The following is a 15,162-nucleotide window of genomic DNA, read 5'->3' as shown; positions in this document are numbered from 1 at the left end:
ACAGAGCCCAAAGTTTTGACCAGTAGTGTAATTGTACGTTTACAAGGGAATCACGCTTTAGCTTGGCAGCACACTAACGTAAAATGCTATTGGAATTAATTATAAGTCAAGACTTTGGTGTGCTTCACATGAAGAAAGTTATGTGTACCAAACAAATTGCTCTCCTCAAGTGAACACTAGAGACTTGAGGAGTTGCTATCCATGTATATCAGTCACTTATAGGTAGACCCACATAAAATCTGCAGAGTTTGCATTTTGTGCTGATTTTAGGGGGAAAATGGTGGTTTAATCACTGTTAAAATATCTGAGAGCATTGCATTCTTATTGGTAACCAGAAGCATAAAGGTGAAAGAACACAAAGGGTGGCTGTGGAACTTTGTGAATTATGATTTTTCCTACTTTGCAGAAATATGATTTTTATCGAAAGGCGCTTATGAGGTTCCAAGACTGTTAGGATTCTGCTCTAGAAGGTGCCAGCAAGGCAGTTCACTAGGTTTTGGAAAAAAAAAAAACCGAAGGATTCAAATGTAAATCCAAACTGCAAGCCGGAGACGACCAACTTAAAAAACGGTCAGAAAACGAAACAAAAATGTGATCAGCTGTGGATTTATCAGATACTATGTTTCGATTTACAACCTGGCTGTTATAATGCATCTAAGGCATTCTCACATTCCCTTTTTCATCCCTATATAGTTTTGCCTATACAATATGTCGTCCCTCCCCACCTTCGTTCTCGTCTTCCCTCCTTTTTTCCCTGTCTCACTTTCTAAACCTCACCCCTCCTCTACGGCTTTTCATATGAAACACAAAGAGAGTCTCTTTCCCTGCATAGCCCATATCCTTGTGTCTCATTCCATACAACTATAAACCCAAATCAATATATAAAAAGTGCACAGTTGTTTCCACCAAGTCGATGAAAAAAAATTAGATTCAGGAAGGTGCGTCATGCCCATAAACCCACTAAAGCCAAACTCCTTTGTGATCATCTGAAATGATAGATGAGTGTCTGTAGTATCAGACAAAGTTCACTGTGGTTGTCTGCCCCTAGAGGGCGGTCACGTTCCAGCAAAATGGGGCCAAAACAGGTGACATCATCATTTCAACCAAGCATACTGCGATCGACTACACTGCCTGGCAGAGATCTCCATATATTCATCAATTAGGGTGGAAGTGGTTGTATCACAATAGATAATTTTTTTCTGCTTAATTGCATAAATTCTTTATTGGTATCGTACATGTCTGACACTGACCTTCTGTTTAAAAAAAAAAGAAAAAAAAAAAGATTTTCCCAAAACCCCACAAAACGAAGAATATCCTTTTGTGTTGGAACACACTGTATTAACTAATAGTAGACAACAACACCAATGACTCGTGTGAGAAGTGCAGCTGGCTATTGACTGAATCATGTTGCCTTGACAACAGACATGAGAGTGAGAGAGAAAAGTAGGACCCTTTATTTCTTCCTCTTGAATAAAGAGAGGGTTAAACAGAAAGAGAAGGAGGCAAAGACCACTGAGAAACAGAGAGAGAGAGAGAGAGAAATGACCGCAGAGTGTATTAAAGCCAAGGAAGAAAGAAAAGAACGAAAGAGTCAACCAAGAGAGGAGGGGGGATGAGAGGATGATGTCATTCTTTTTCCTCACCAGTGATGCTGACTTGATTGTGGCGAAGCGCTCGCGGTTTTTATAGTTGTGAGCCTGAGCTCTTTCCGACGAAGACGGTCGCAGTTCCGACCGGTGGTCCCGATGAGGAAGGTCGTCGCGGATATACTGATGATCCTGAGGGGAAAAAACACACACACACACACACACACAAATAAAATCAGTCAAGGATTTGGTGTCACAACATAATCGTCTCTTGAGGAGTTAATGAGATCTTTTGTTTTAACTGCAGGAGTTCCCCATGTACTGCGTCACAGTATTTACGTGTATGCATTTGGCAGATGCAATCCGAAGTGACTTACAGTTCATTCAAGCAATACATTTTCCTTACAACATCCGAAGCAGGAGTTTTATGTTTCCTGTTACTGTAGCATCAGCTGAGATGTTTCAACATGAGACTGTTCAATACTAACACGCTCACTATCTTAAAATATCTTTATTAATCGACCCACGAGGTTTGTCGACCTGAAGCGCTCATATTCCTGAGGGTTTTATCTTCTCTCAGTGAATAAAATGAAGAACAACTAGTTTAAGGGCTGTTCAGTTCCCATCAAGTCGATTCATATTTCTGCTGCATGCTGATGTAATTTCCTTGAGGACAGGAAGTGTCAATCATGCGTGCATGTGTTTGTTAACTTCCTAAAATCACATACGTTCAAAGAATGTACAGCGTATGTAATCGATGCAGTGCAGTATTTAAATAGGAAAATGGTATAAACTAGGGCCGTACAATCTTATTAATAAGCAATAAGTATTATTATTAATGCTAAATAAATATATAAAAAATAAATAATAATATTGTAATATTATATTTCACTGTAAAATAAATAATTTAAGGAAAAATGGCTTATACAGTACAACTGTAAAGTAACAACAATAATAATAATAATAAATATTATTATTAGTTATTGATACTAAATACAAATATAAAAAATAAATAATGCTATTGTAATATTCCACTATAAAATAACAACAACAATATCAATTGTTGTTATTGATACTAAATAAAAATATTAAAAATAAATAATACTATTGTAATATTTCACTGTAAAATAAAGTATTTAAGAAACCCCCAAAAATGAATATTTTACAGTACAACTGTAAAATAATGATCATAATGATAATAATAATTAATATTATTACTACATAAAATTATTAAAAGGAATTACTATCATATTGTAAAACAAAAAATAATATTATTGCAGAAAATAATACTAAAATAATATACTTTATACTTTACTATATTTATAATCATTATTATTATTACTACAAAAAATTTTTTTTATAAAAGAAACATCACTATAATAATATTTCACTGTAAAATAAAATAAAAAAATATATATATTTTTTGCATACCACACTGTATAATAGGGAAGTATGCATATTTGGATGAGGGGAGCATTTTTTAACTATTTGTTTGAAGAGAACATTAAATCTAATCTAATTTCCAAGTATACCTTCTCTGCGCAACAGAAAGACTATGTTCAAACCATTAACATTGTAACAAGCCGGTCTTCTAAGAACAGCTCAACTGAAATGATTTCCAGGAATCTACTGGAAAGCCTACGTTCAATTTTTGTTTGTCAACATCAAAGTATGGTAAGCATTTGTGGAGATGTCTGTGTGCGTCCTGAACCTTTTTGTGGTGCGTGGAAGACTCTAGGGTGCTGTCGTAGTCGTGGTGCAGCTCGGAGCAGGAGTCATCGGGCACCTCCTGCAGGCTGTTGACACTGCTGCTCTGACTGCCCGTGCTCACTGAGGTGCTGGGGATGGAATGATTACTGCCCAAACTGTTCATCTTACAGCTTGCCTGTTCTCCGTCCTGCGCAGGGGACAGAGAAATACACACAGAGAAACAGATCACCAACATTTCTGGAGAACAATAACTATTTACATTACTGAGAGCAATTTACACAACATTCACACTATACTGAAAGCCTTTCTGCCTAATAGTTCAATATTGTTCAAAATACTGTACAGTTCTATATACCTTCAAAGTAGTAAAAAAATACTACTGTATTATATAATTCAATAAAGTATATAGCTCAATTAAATTCAGCATGGTATGTAAAGCAGTATAATATACAGTTCTGTATAGTTTAGTTCAGTTTGTATTTCTACACTTAAGTATAGTATATCTTCAATATAGTTAATTCATAAAGGTTATTTATTCAGTAGGTTATCATAACATTTAGTGAAGTATATATTTCTATATACTTTCTTTCAATGTAGTTTGACATAGAATAGAGTATATAATTCAGTATAGTGTTTAGTTCCAAAACTCTATACATTAAGTGTATGTCAATACAGTATGCAGTATAGACACTACAGTTCAAAAGTTTGGGGTTGGGATTTTTAAATGGTTTTGAAATAAGTCTCTTATGCTTATAAATGCTGCATTAATTTGATCAAAAATATATATATATTTTTATAAATATTATTATTATAAAATATTATTACAATTAAAAAGAACATTTTATATTTTCATATATTTTTTCAGCAGCCTATACTCCAGTTTTGTTTTTTACTGTCACTTTTGATCAATTTAATGTATCGTTGTTAAATAAAAGTATTAATTTAATGTATCGTTGTTAAATAAAAGTATTAATTTCTTTTTTTTTTTTTTAAATCATACAGACCCCAAACTTCTGCACGATACAGTAGTTACAGTAGTTTCATATACTTTCAGTATATTTGTAGTTCTGTTTAGTATATAGTTGGGTATAGCATATAGTATCATATACCTTAAGTTTAGTTCAGTATAGTACTGTATAAGGTACAGTGTACTTTTAAGTTAAGTATTTATAGCTCAGAGTAGTTTATTATCCCTTAAGTGTAGTTGTATCACTTTATTCCCTCTAAATATACATTAAAATTGACAGACTGATTCTAAATCCAAGTGTAGTCACAAATTATTGTGTAACTCAAAACTAGGGATGTCTCGTTCAAGTTTTTTGTGCCCCTGATCCTATCAGAGTCATTGAATACTGATTATCTGCCGATACGGAGTCCCGTCAGATGATGTAAAATAAAGGATCCTGCTTAGTATAGCCGATACCAATCAATCAGTTAAAAAAAATAAAAAAATAAAGCTTGATCGGCCCCAATGCCGATACATACTCAAACCTGATGTTAAAATCAAAGCATGGATGGCAAACATGTAAAGTATATATTTAAAAAAGAGAAATCAATGCCTGCCTCAGCATAAAATGTTATATCAGTTGTGTATACAAAATGCAACACTATGAAACTTGCAGTGGCAAGTATGAATCCGACATGTGCGTATGACACTCATGGGGACCTTTCATTTCTCAGAGCACTTCCTGTACCCACCTCCTCCTCTTCCTGAGACTCCCCCATTGGGCCGTTGTGTTTCTCTTGGTAGAGGATTTTTTTCATTTTACGGTACTGCAGGTTGTCCAGCTCTCTGACTGCATCCTTCGTCCTCTGGATCAGATCGATGAGGACCTGTGGAGGACGATCTCTTCTCACGAAATCATGCTGGGACGGACAAAGGGGGACAGAGAGGAGATTTGTGAAATTAACACAGGAGTGTTTGGGGAATTTTAGGCAAGTAAAATGAGCAATAAGTGGTGATGAAATGTACAAACAGCTTCTGTGTGTAAACATCCTGATCAATCAAATCTCACCCTCAGATTTTATTATATTTATGACGAGTGCATCACATAGAGGAAAATGTGTTTTTATTTGGCCCCATGTTCACATGAAAACTACATGAACAACATTCATTTCATAAAGGCAAATATTTCAGGAAAAACATTTGGGGGTTAAGCATGATGCAATTCAACTGCCATGAAATAAACCCACAGTCTCAATCCTCTCAGCGTGTCGGATTACTCCACTTGTGCTCTGAATTACGTCATTTCATGTTTGTTCTTTGCTCACTAGAGGGTGCTCATGTGTAATGTGGCCCTGAGTGGACATCTGGTATATGGAGAAGGGGTTCTGACATGGCTGGCTAAATGAGGACTTGATCTCACCTCCTCAATGATAATATAAAGAGAACCGACTCAAGTTCATGCAGCTGCATGTGCGCATGTTATCTGGTTTCACAAAACTGTGCTCTGTAAACCACAAACCAAGACTCTTTGAAAGTTAATGGGTCATGTTGGAGTTCTTTCCATTACCCAACTGGAGTCATTCATTTATTTGGAAGAAAACGGTTAGAATCCAGATTTCTCGGCCATTAGACGACATGTCAACTGCTCCAGCACATTAAGCTTTCTCATTGACCTTTTTGGCCCTGTTTACACCTGGTATTAAGACGCGTTTTGGTCGATCGGATCACAAGTAGCCGAGGGAGACATTTCCATTTTCAGCCACTTCTGTCCTGATTCCTTCAAGGGGAGGGTCTATGAGAGGGTAAATGTAAGGCCTTTTACAGATTTTTCGATCTAATGGACAAAAAAGCTCACACAATTTACATATGAACACACAGAAGACGACAGTCTGCTCTGATAGCCACAAGACTATGACATGACATGACAAGAGAGTGCGAGTTAGAAATCAGGAATGGAGAGAGAACTTTGTGCTTGGTATGTTTTTGTCTTCAAACCAAACTTGGGTGTCCAGCTGACAAAGTTTAAATCCCGCCGGGCTAGAGCGCTTCCCATAATGTTTCCACATTAAGTTAGTAGGTGGAGAGTTGGAGGTCTTTTGAGCCTGTTCGAACGCTTTCGACCACATGAGCGTTTACACTACGAAAGCAATCCGGTCTAATGCGTTTTCGACTACTTCTGAAAGTGCTCGAAAGTGGACAAGCTCAAAACGTTTTAGACCATGTTTACACTGGTATTTAAAACCATCCACTTGTGATACGATCGACCAAAACGCATCTTAATACCAGGTGAAAACTGGGCCTTTGAAGTGGAACCTACCTTGGTTTATTGACGTTAATGAAAGTTACTCTTCATCTGACAACATGTCATTTGCTCTAAAGCATAAACTGTTCTTATATACTACCATTCAAGATTAGGCTCAGTAAGAAGTCCCCCTGAGGTGAAAACCAAGCTTTTAATGTTGTTTATATGTATATGTGGTGTTTTTAATATGCTTTCAGACAAACCATGTGCAAATTCACGTCAACACCATTGCTGAGTATTTTCTCCTTAAAGCTACACTGTGTAATTTTTTAAGTTGATTCTTAGCAAAAAACACTGTTCTTTCAAAATGATATGTGCTCATTAATGTGTAATTACTTCCAACTAATCAAGTATTCTCGTAAGTGTAGAATCTGCCATTTAGAACACATACGAGCGAGTCGCTCGAATGGCGGCAGCCATGTTGCGCCTCCATCTTGAAAATACATTAGCCAAAGAGAGACATACCTGGAAATTCAAGCTTCGCCTTTCGCGTTTTTACACGCAGTGACACCGTGACGAATGCGAGGGGGAGATTACTCGCGACTGCCGGCAGATTTGAAATAATACGGCCACCGTAGGAGTTAAACGCCCTCGGAATGGGAAGGGCTAGAAAGTAATATTCAGTTGGTAGTCATAAACAATTTCACCGCTAGATGGGAGAAAATCCTACACAGTGTAGCTTTAAAACTGCAGTGAACCAAAGACGGTCTCAAAATCACGGGTTGAAATTGTGGGTGTTTCAGACGTCACAAACTACCTTGTAATCAATCACAATAACGTGTGACCATCAACAAGTGGATCTCTGAGCTGGTGTGAGTGAGTGGAGGCGGGGCTAATTTGCATATTCATGTAACCGCGTTACATTCAAGCTAATTTAAGGCGTGAAGAAATTTGTTTTTAGGGAAAAACGTTTAAATATGTCATTTTGGTGATCAAAGATTAGTTTTAAGGGATAAAGTGATTGGCTACAGGGGGACTTTAAGAAATTAATACTTTTAATCAGCAAGGATGCATTAAATTGGACAGTAAAGACGTTTACGGCTTTTTAAAATCACAAGAAATGTATTCAAATATAAAAGTTATTTTAAATTGTAATCATATTTCACAATATTACTGTTTTTACTGTATATTTCATCCAATAAATGCAGCCTAGGTGAGCACAAGAAACTTCTTTTAACAACATTAAAAAAGTTTTCATTTGACAAACATATAAAATTATCTAAAGCGTAAACCGATCTCGTAGGCCTAATCAAAGGTGACTGGGTTCCAACTTTGCTTGGTTTCAATAACTGTTGATACATGTTACCACTCTCAAATCATGTGAGAGATCTGGAATCTTAATCTATGGAGAGTGATTTGGAAAGGAATTACAAATTCAGCTGAAAATGCATTTAGTTTAAGCAGATCGCGTCTGTGTTGCGAGCTGGTAAAGCACTGCAGAGCAAACGGGTCAACCGTTAAGCCCGCCAAAGACAGTTACAGCTAACAGCTCGGCTTCCCAGTGATAACATAGATAAGCATTCGCCACTCTAAACGGACATCTGTGACTGACCAGCACGGGAGGAAACTAATCTACAGGATTATCCCTTTTAACTAGAGGAAATTACATAATCTGAAGTCTTCCAGCTCTAACTGTCAGATCGCGATATTCTCGATCGATAAGACCTCTGTAGGTCAAGAATTGAGGTGGATTTAGACCCCATGTGAGATTAAGACAGCAGTTGGAAAGCGGCAAATGGTGGGAATAGAATAAATTAATGCTAGACTCAAGATTAATGACCTCTTTTTGGTTTTAAGGAGCTTGAAAGGCCAGACTTGAGGTATTAGTGAGGAATGGGAGACCAAAAATGGGTCGAAATTAATTTTTTCCCAGTGCCAACCTAGGCCACAGAAGAGACCCCGGTATCCCATGCCACCTTGGGCCGCCCACCCCTGTGAGGTTGTGCCTGAAGTGCGTGCCTAGCATGCCACTAAGCTCTCAGTGCTAAATAGGATTACCTGTGTCCACCAACAAGATCAACCGTAACCTGTAACATACACCCACATAAACAGACCCATACAAAGCGCAAACAAACAAACGAATCACTTCGGCAACACAATCCCTTAATGATCCAGTATCCAGAGATACCCCACAGCCAATAATTGCCCATATCCCCACTGTAGTGCTATATTCTACCACACATTTATTTTGGTGATGATATAAAATCCATAAGCCTCCCACCACAGCATGATATCACGAACATTAGTCACCACGCAGCAATATGTCCACCTACAGCTCCAGTGATTCGGTTGAGAGAAAGTCATGGTTATATTAGTTGAGTAAGACACACACAATCAAAAAATCCTCTTGCTTTTATTAACCCTCCAAGGATGTAGCTGGCACAGGAAGTGAGCAAATGAAAAAAAACAGCAGAATGACATGTTCTGTGGGTTGAGTGCTTGGCTGTGCAAATGAAAACGTGTATGTGTGTGAGTCAGCAGGGACGGATGAGTAAGGAACCCACTGTCATGAGAGCAGGAAGTACTGACAGATATGGCGAAGAGGAAGTGCACTCCCCAACTGCAAAGGAGCATCTTTATCTCTATAAAAATGAAGATATTGACGTTTTTACGAATGACACATGATGGGGTTTATGAATGTGCCGGTGTGTGTTACTAGGGCGGGAACTCTCTAAAGGGACATCAGAGTTTCCTTCAAATGTGCCGCAAATAAATCATAACTTTAGATGACAGAAATGCTGAGAATGTAACGTGTACAATACTGTTCATAAGTTTTGGAGTCTGTAAGTTTTTGAAAGAAATCTCTAACACAGTGTCCTAACTACACGCGATGCCACGACGCGCGATAAAAAGGTATCTTTTCCATGTTAATCAGAGTTATTGTCCTAACCAGCCGTGACGGCGACACGCAACAATTCAATTTTAGAAACGGTTTCTATTTTTCTGCGACGTCGCGGCTGGAACAACAAACACAAAGTGTGGCAATGATAATCTCAGGGAATGTTTATGTGCTTTATTCAATGTTAAAAGCGCGTAATGTGACTTTGAGTGTCATTTAGTGATATTACAGCTTTGTAGCTGTAAAAGCAACAATGGATAATTCACCTCAGATCTTGAAATTAAACAAATGGAAACAAGAACGTTCAGTGAACAAACAAGTGTATTCTTTGGCAAAGATTGTTTTAATAACTCTGCCTATGTATTTTTAATAATGTTTAAATGGTGTAATATTTGTGAATTTGATTACGTAGCCTACTTTTCCATTTTCTTGCGAGTGCGTCAAGATTACTCTCTGGTGTTGTGCACTTGCTGCGAGACTGCACCCACACGCTGTTCTGATTGGCTGTGGGTTTTGATTGATTTTGATTTTGATCTTATCGCATGGCGTCTGGTTAGGACACGGTGTTATGCTCACTGAGGCTGCAAATATCTCAATATCATTAAATTGTGAAATATAATTAAAATTGATAAAATAATGCTTTCTATTTTAATATTTAAATTAAATTAAAAAAAAAATTCTTTAGGATTTTTTTAATGAAAGAACAGCACTTATATGAAATAGAAGTTCTTGTAATGTAAATGTAATGTAAAACTTTTGATAATTTTAAAGTCTTTTAACCCCAAACTTTTGAATGGTAATGTACGAATGTTATGTTATGTTATGTACGAATGTCTATGTTATGAATTGTGCAATTTATGTAAAAAGTAAAACTCTGGTTTACCATTTTATATCTCAGACGGTCTCTTCCTGTCTAATTCAACAGTTCTTTGCCATAATCAGCTGTAATGTAGACCCGACCATATGCCGTTTGTTAAAGTTCTAAGTACACGAGATTAAGCTACATAAGAAGTTTACATTTCTGTGCCTAAAATGTAACAATCTGTGTGTTAGTATCACATGAGTATTTCGCCTTCCCCCAGCAAGTGTGTTTACAGAGAGTGTTTGAAAGCGTGACTTAAAGTGGGAGTGAATTAACAGTAGTGTGTGGGCACTCAGAAGTCGTGGTTGAACTTAGATGAGCAATGCCTTATGAGTGACTTTACAAGTGACATGATAACTTCCTCTGCATGTGTGAACATGGTGTGTATGCGATTACTCACCCGCAGGAGCTCTGCTGAGGAGGGTCTGTCCTGAGGAATTTTTAGTAGGCAGTAGTCAACGAAACTCCGGAATGCATCCGACCTTCACAAAATACATGCAACAGTTACAGTATTATGCACTGTATTCATTCATTATATACTGAATGTGCAAATAAATTACAGAGATGTTTGAAGCAATATTTACAGTCATCATGAAACCTTCTGAATCTATTTTACTTCAGTTTCAATAATTGTGTATATGTTGTTACCATTCTTATATTAATTCTACCATTTAAAATTCATACTTTTATTCAGCAAGGGTGCATTAAATTGATCAAAATAAAAGTAAAGATATTTATAATGTTACAAAAGATTTCTATTTCAAATAAATGCTGTTCCTTTGAACTTTCTATTCATCAAAGGGAAAAAAAAATATTACAGGTTCACAAAAATATTAATCTTTTTTTACTGACCCAAACTTTTGAATGTCAGTGTTCATATATATATAGTCGTTTATATATACTGTACATCAGTAGGGTATACTGTATTATATATTATATAGATTTTTTTATTTTTGTAGGAATTTATGGGGATCATATAAATGGTCAATTGATTAGAAAAACAAGAATTCTCAAGAGACACAAAAAAGTAATTTCAGGGATAAAGTAAGTTAATACGGTAATAAAGTAATAAATAATAAAGTAAGAAAAAATATGACATTTTGAATAACGTGCACAGATAAAACATTCACAATAAGACCAGTAAACAGAGTTGATTCTGGCTTCATATTGACTTTATAACATAAATAATATTTCTCTGTTTCTATTACTGAAAGGATTCCATCTAGTTTTGTGAAGTGTATTGCAAAAGTATCGCAAAGTCATGTGTAATGTGAACATATCTCCTCCACATAAGAAAACACTATGAAAAACAAGGAAGTCACCAAATTAACTTTGTGACACCCTCAACAATATTTTGGCCCATTCACACAGCCTTCCAATTTCCAGATCCATAAACTAAAGGCCTGAAAGACCAGCAGGCTTTTGGCTTTGCTGCAGGTCAGAAAGATGAAGTGACTGAAAGTTTGCTTGTGCAATAATGCACAAGATCAGGAATTGTGAAGAACTGGCAGATGCGGTCAGGGTTATTGCATAACACATTTAAAGTGTGAGAGGAGTGCGTAGTTAAGAGAGTACATACTGTATGTTTGACGAGTAGGAGTGTATACACATACTGTATATATATATCTATACGAGTGAGTCAACTTCAGTTTGGCGATTGTGTAGAAGGACACTCACCACTCATTGGACTGTAAGGAGGGAGAGTCGTTTTGGGCGATGTGGTATAAGGCACTCATAGCGTTCATGTTGAAGAGGGGAGGCTTGCGTTCAGCTAGAAAACAGCAGGGGTGTAAGAAATCAAAAACAAATGTGTCATTGCATACATTTTGAATGAATATGCACATATGCCAATCAGAAGCAGATGGTAAGTCAATATTTAGGCTGAATCGCAATTAGTCTTGAATCATATGCAGTATTAGTAACAGTGTTAAAAAAACATAGCATGTTAAAAACAGTAAAAAATATGCAACTGAAAACATCTGGATGATAAGCTACATTATTTGTTAATACGATTATGCCAATACTATTTCACTTCAATGTATGTTCTTAGCGGGGGTGTACATGATGATTCTCTTATGTGAAAATAAGAAACAATTTTATGATTTTGTAAAGTGTCCCAATATTTGGATACTAGTACTAATATTGGGCTTCAACGTGCATACTTTGCAAATGCAGCGCGTTCTAAATTAATTCAAATGAGATCATACACATCACATGTTATGAAATCACAAAGGGAAAAAAAAAGTCCTTAAAATATTAAAATAAATCAAATGATAGGAGAATTACACATCTGTTTATTATCAAAGAAAATATTGGTAAAATTTTCATCTACCATGTTTAATTTATGATATTATAAATACAAAATACAAAGGAAACCAGTCATATTGAATTATGAATAAAGGTCAGAGGGCATCAGCCATAGTTTTGATGTAACAACACACAGTGAATGGTTAAAAACAGCTTCTAAACATCGGTTTACTTTAAAGCACCAGAACATGGATGAAATATAAAGTTTAACACTAACCCAGCTCTATGCAAGTGATCCCCAAAGACCAGACGTCCACCTTCCCCTCATACTGACCCTCATCCATGGCTAAAATCACTTCTGGGGCCATCCTGTGGTAGAAAAACACACAATTGTTTAATTATCCCTGGTTTATCAGGATGTGTCATCATCTTTAATGTCAATATGTGTGGTACAAACCAATATGGGGTTCCCACAAAGGAGTTGGCAGGAGAGGCAATGGAAGCAGAGCCAAAATCAGCCAGCTTGACCTGACCCGGCTCTGTCAGCAGGATATTACCAGCCTTCACATCTCTAAGCAAAATCACAGAGAGAGAGAGAGAGCGTTGCAGACAGACAGTACAGGCATACTGTAGTATCATATTACCACATTATGCAATGGCAAGTGTCTCAGGAAAATAACAAAAAAAAACACAACACAAAAAACACCTCGCAGAGAGAAACCTAAAGTGAAAATAGCACTGTATTACTGGAAGCTAATAAAGCATAAGAACTCACGTTGTAAAGCAGTTCAATAAAGCATGACGAAAAATGGTATGATGACATGCGGATGTGTAATTATAACGGTTTAGTGTTGTTTATAACAGTTTAGTACCCTGAAACCGAAGAGAACACACTCTGAAATAGAAAAAAATTAAGCTCTGATATAATCAGTTTCCAATGATATCAATCTAGTCTACAAACACTGAAAAATAACAGTAAAATAAAATAAAATAAAAAAATTTGAAAGAAAGCAAAAGTAAAAATAGCAAAACAGATAAGAACTTGCATGCCGTAAAGCAGTTAAATAAAGTGACAATAAATGGTATTGACATATGCGGATGTGTCATGGATTAGTACTTTACATAATTATAATGATTTTGTACTTTGAAACCTGAAACTGAAGAGCACACACACTTAATAAGAAAAAATTGAAAAAAATAGATATGTTGATGTAATCCATTTCCAATAATATCATTCTAGTCAGACCAATGCTGAAAATTAAAACCAATACAAAACAAAACGCAAATATGGTCACTGCAAACAAAGTTAGAGGGGCAAAAAAGGGGAAAATCGCAGTGTTTTACGGTAAGCATATAAACGCATATAAAAAAGAATATTGCATATTGGAGCATATTGAGGATGCTGATAATGTGCAAACGGCCATCAGTCAGGTGGCGACTCACCTGTGTATCATGTTATGGGAATGTAGGTAAGCCAGTCCTAGCAAGGCACCATGGGTAATGGCAGCAATTTCAACCTCTTGGAGGGGTTTCTTGTGAACTAGACAAAGATAAACAATAAAAAACATGTTGCTGTTGTTACTATAAGCATGGTGCTTAAAAAAAGAAAAAGAAAAAAAGTGTCAAAAAGACAGAGAACTAACATGACATTTAGATCCTCTTATAGAAAAGGACTGAGAACTTGATTGGAAAATGGCTTTGAATTAATCAGACACAGCCTAAATTACTCATAAAATGACAATGGCAAGTTAAACTGGAAATTCTAAATTCTTCTTTTACACACACATATGGAGCGATAATTGAAACCAACAGTCTATCATTAAAGCTGTGCATGTTGCCATGACAACATCTGAAAGAAACAAAAACATGAATGCAATGGCAGTTTGGTAGTGTCACTGGAAATAAAACACAATGGGCTTTATAACGTGTCAGGGATGTGGTTAATAAAGACCTTCCACACTGACTAAAAAACACATGACAGCTCCAACAATTACTGTTCCTCTGTGTGAATGAATACTGGGGGTGTACATTGTACTTGCATACATGAAAGTGTGTGTAGTGTGAGTTAAGTGTGAACTCACCCTCTAACAAGTCTGAAGCGGAGCCGAGACAATACTCCATCACAAGCTGAATGAAAAACGCAGACAAGATTATTGGGAAAAGCAGGCATGGCTAATTGTTAGGTAATTCTGGGAATAAACTTAAAAGTAAACTAAGCTGAAAATAGTTCTTATAAATAGCAACGTGTTTGTGAACCAATAAAACTCTTAATGGCAGTACAAACCCATGCTGTGTTGTCCTTCAAGTAGCAGCCTTTGTATTCAATGGTGTTTGGGTGTCGTAGCTGTTCCAAAAACTTCACCTCTTTAATGATGTCCTGCCACTTCTGAACAGGGGAACCCAAAGAAACACACACATATACAATTTAAACATCAATACTTTTGGCTTCTACTGATATTCGATACCGATAACTAAAGAGCATCCATCCACCCGTCTGTCCATCCGTCTATCCATCTATCCGTCCGTCCGTCCATCCATCTATCTATCAATCCTTATAACCATCCATCCATCATTCTGTCTATAATACTTATAACCATCTACCCACCCAGATATCTATCTATCTATCTATCTATCTATCTATCTATCTATCTATCTATCTATCTATCTATC

At 36.5% G+C, this 15,162-nt stretch overlaps 1 protein-coding gene across 2 annotated transcripts in view; it reads right to left on the bottom strand.

The window, feature by feature from the left end:
* taok3a (TAO kinase 3a) overlaps positions 1–15,162 on the bottom strand; it is a 75,779-nt gene that overhangs the window by 10,058 nt on the left and 50,559 nt on the right. For both annotated transcript variants that reach the window (XM_084413444.1, XM_084413445.1), the window contains exons 4-13: positions 14,777–14,878; positions 14,574–14,619; positions 13,936–14,032; positions 12,950–13,063; positions 12,770–12,861; positions 11,923–12,016; positions 10,646–10,727; positions 4,995–5,162; positions 3,298–3,483; positions 1,644–1,778 (exon numbers count right to left, since the gene is read on the bottom strand). In XM_084413444.1, coding sequence (XP_084269570.1) covers positions 1,644–1,778; positions 3,298–3,483; positions 4,995–5,162; positions 10,646–10,727; positions 11,923–12,016; positions 12,770–12,861; positions 12,950–13,063; positions 13,936–14,032; positions 14,574–14,619; positions 14,777–14,878 — 1,116 coding nt within the window. The remainder of the gene's footprint in view (positions 1–1,643; positions 1,779–3,297; positions 3,484–4,994; positions 5,163–10,645; positions 10,728–11,922; positions 12,017–12,769; positions 12,862–12,949; positions 13,064–13,935; positions 14,033–14,573; positions 14,620–14,776; positions 14,879–15,162) is intronic.

The sequence above is a fragment of the Rutilus rutilus genome (assembly GCF_951802725.1).
Source record: "Rutilus rutilus genome assembly, chromosome: 7".
In the NCBI taxonomy this organism is placed as follows: domain Eukaryota; kingdom Metazoa; phylum Chordata; class Actinopteri; order Cypriniformes; family Leuciscidae; genus Rutilus; species Rutilus rutilus.
This window is presented reverse-complemented; position numbering and strand designations above follow the sequence as displayed.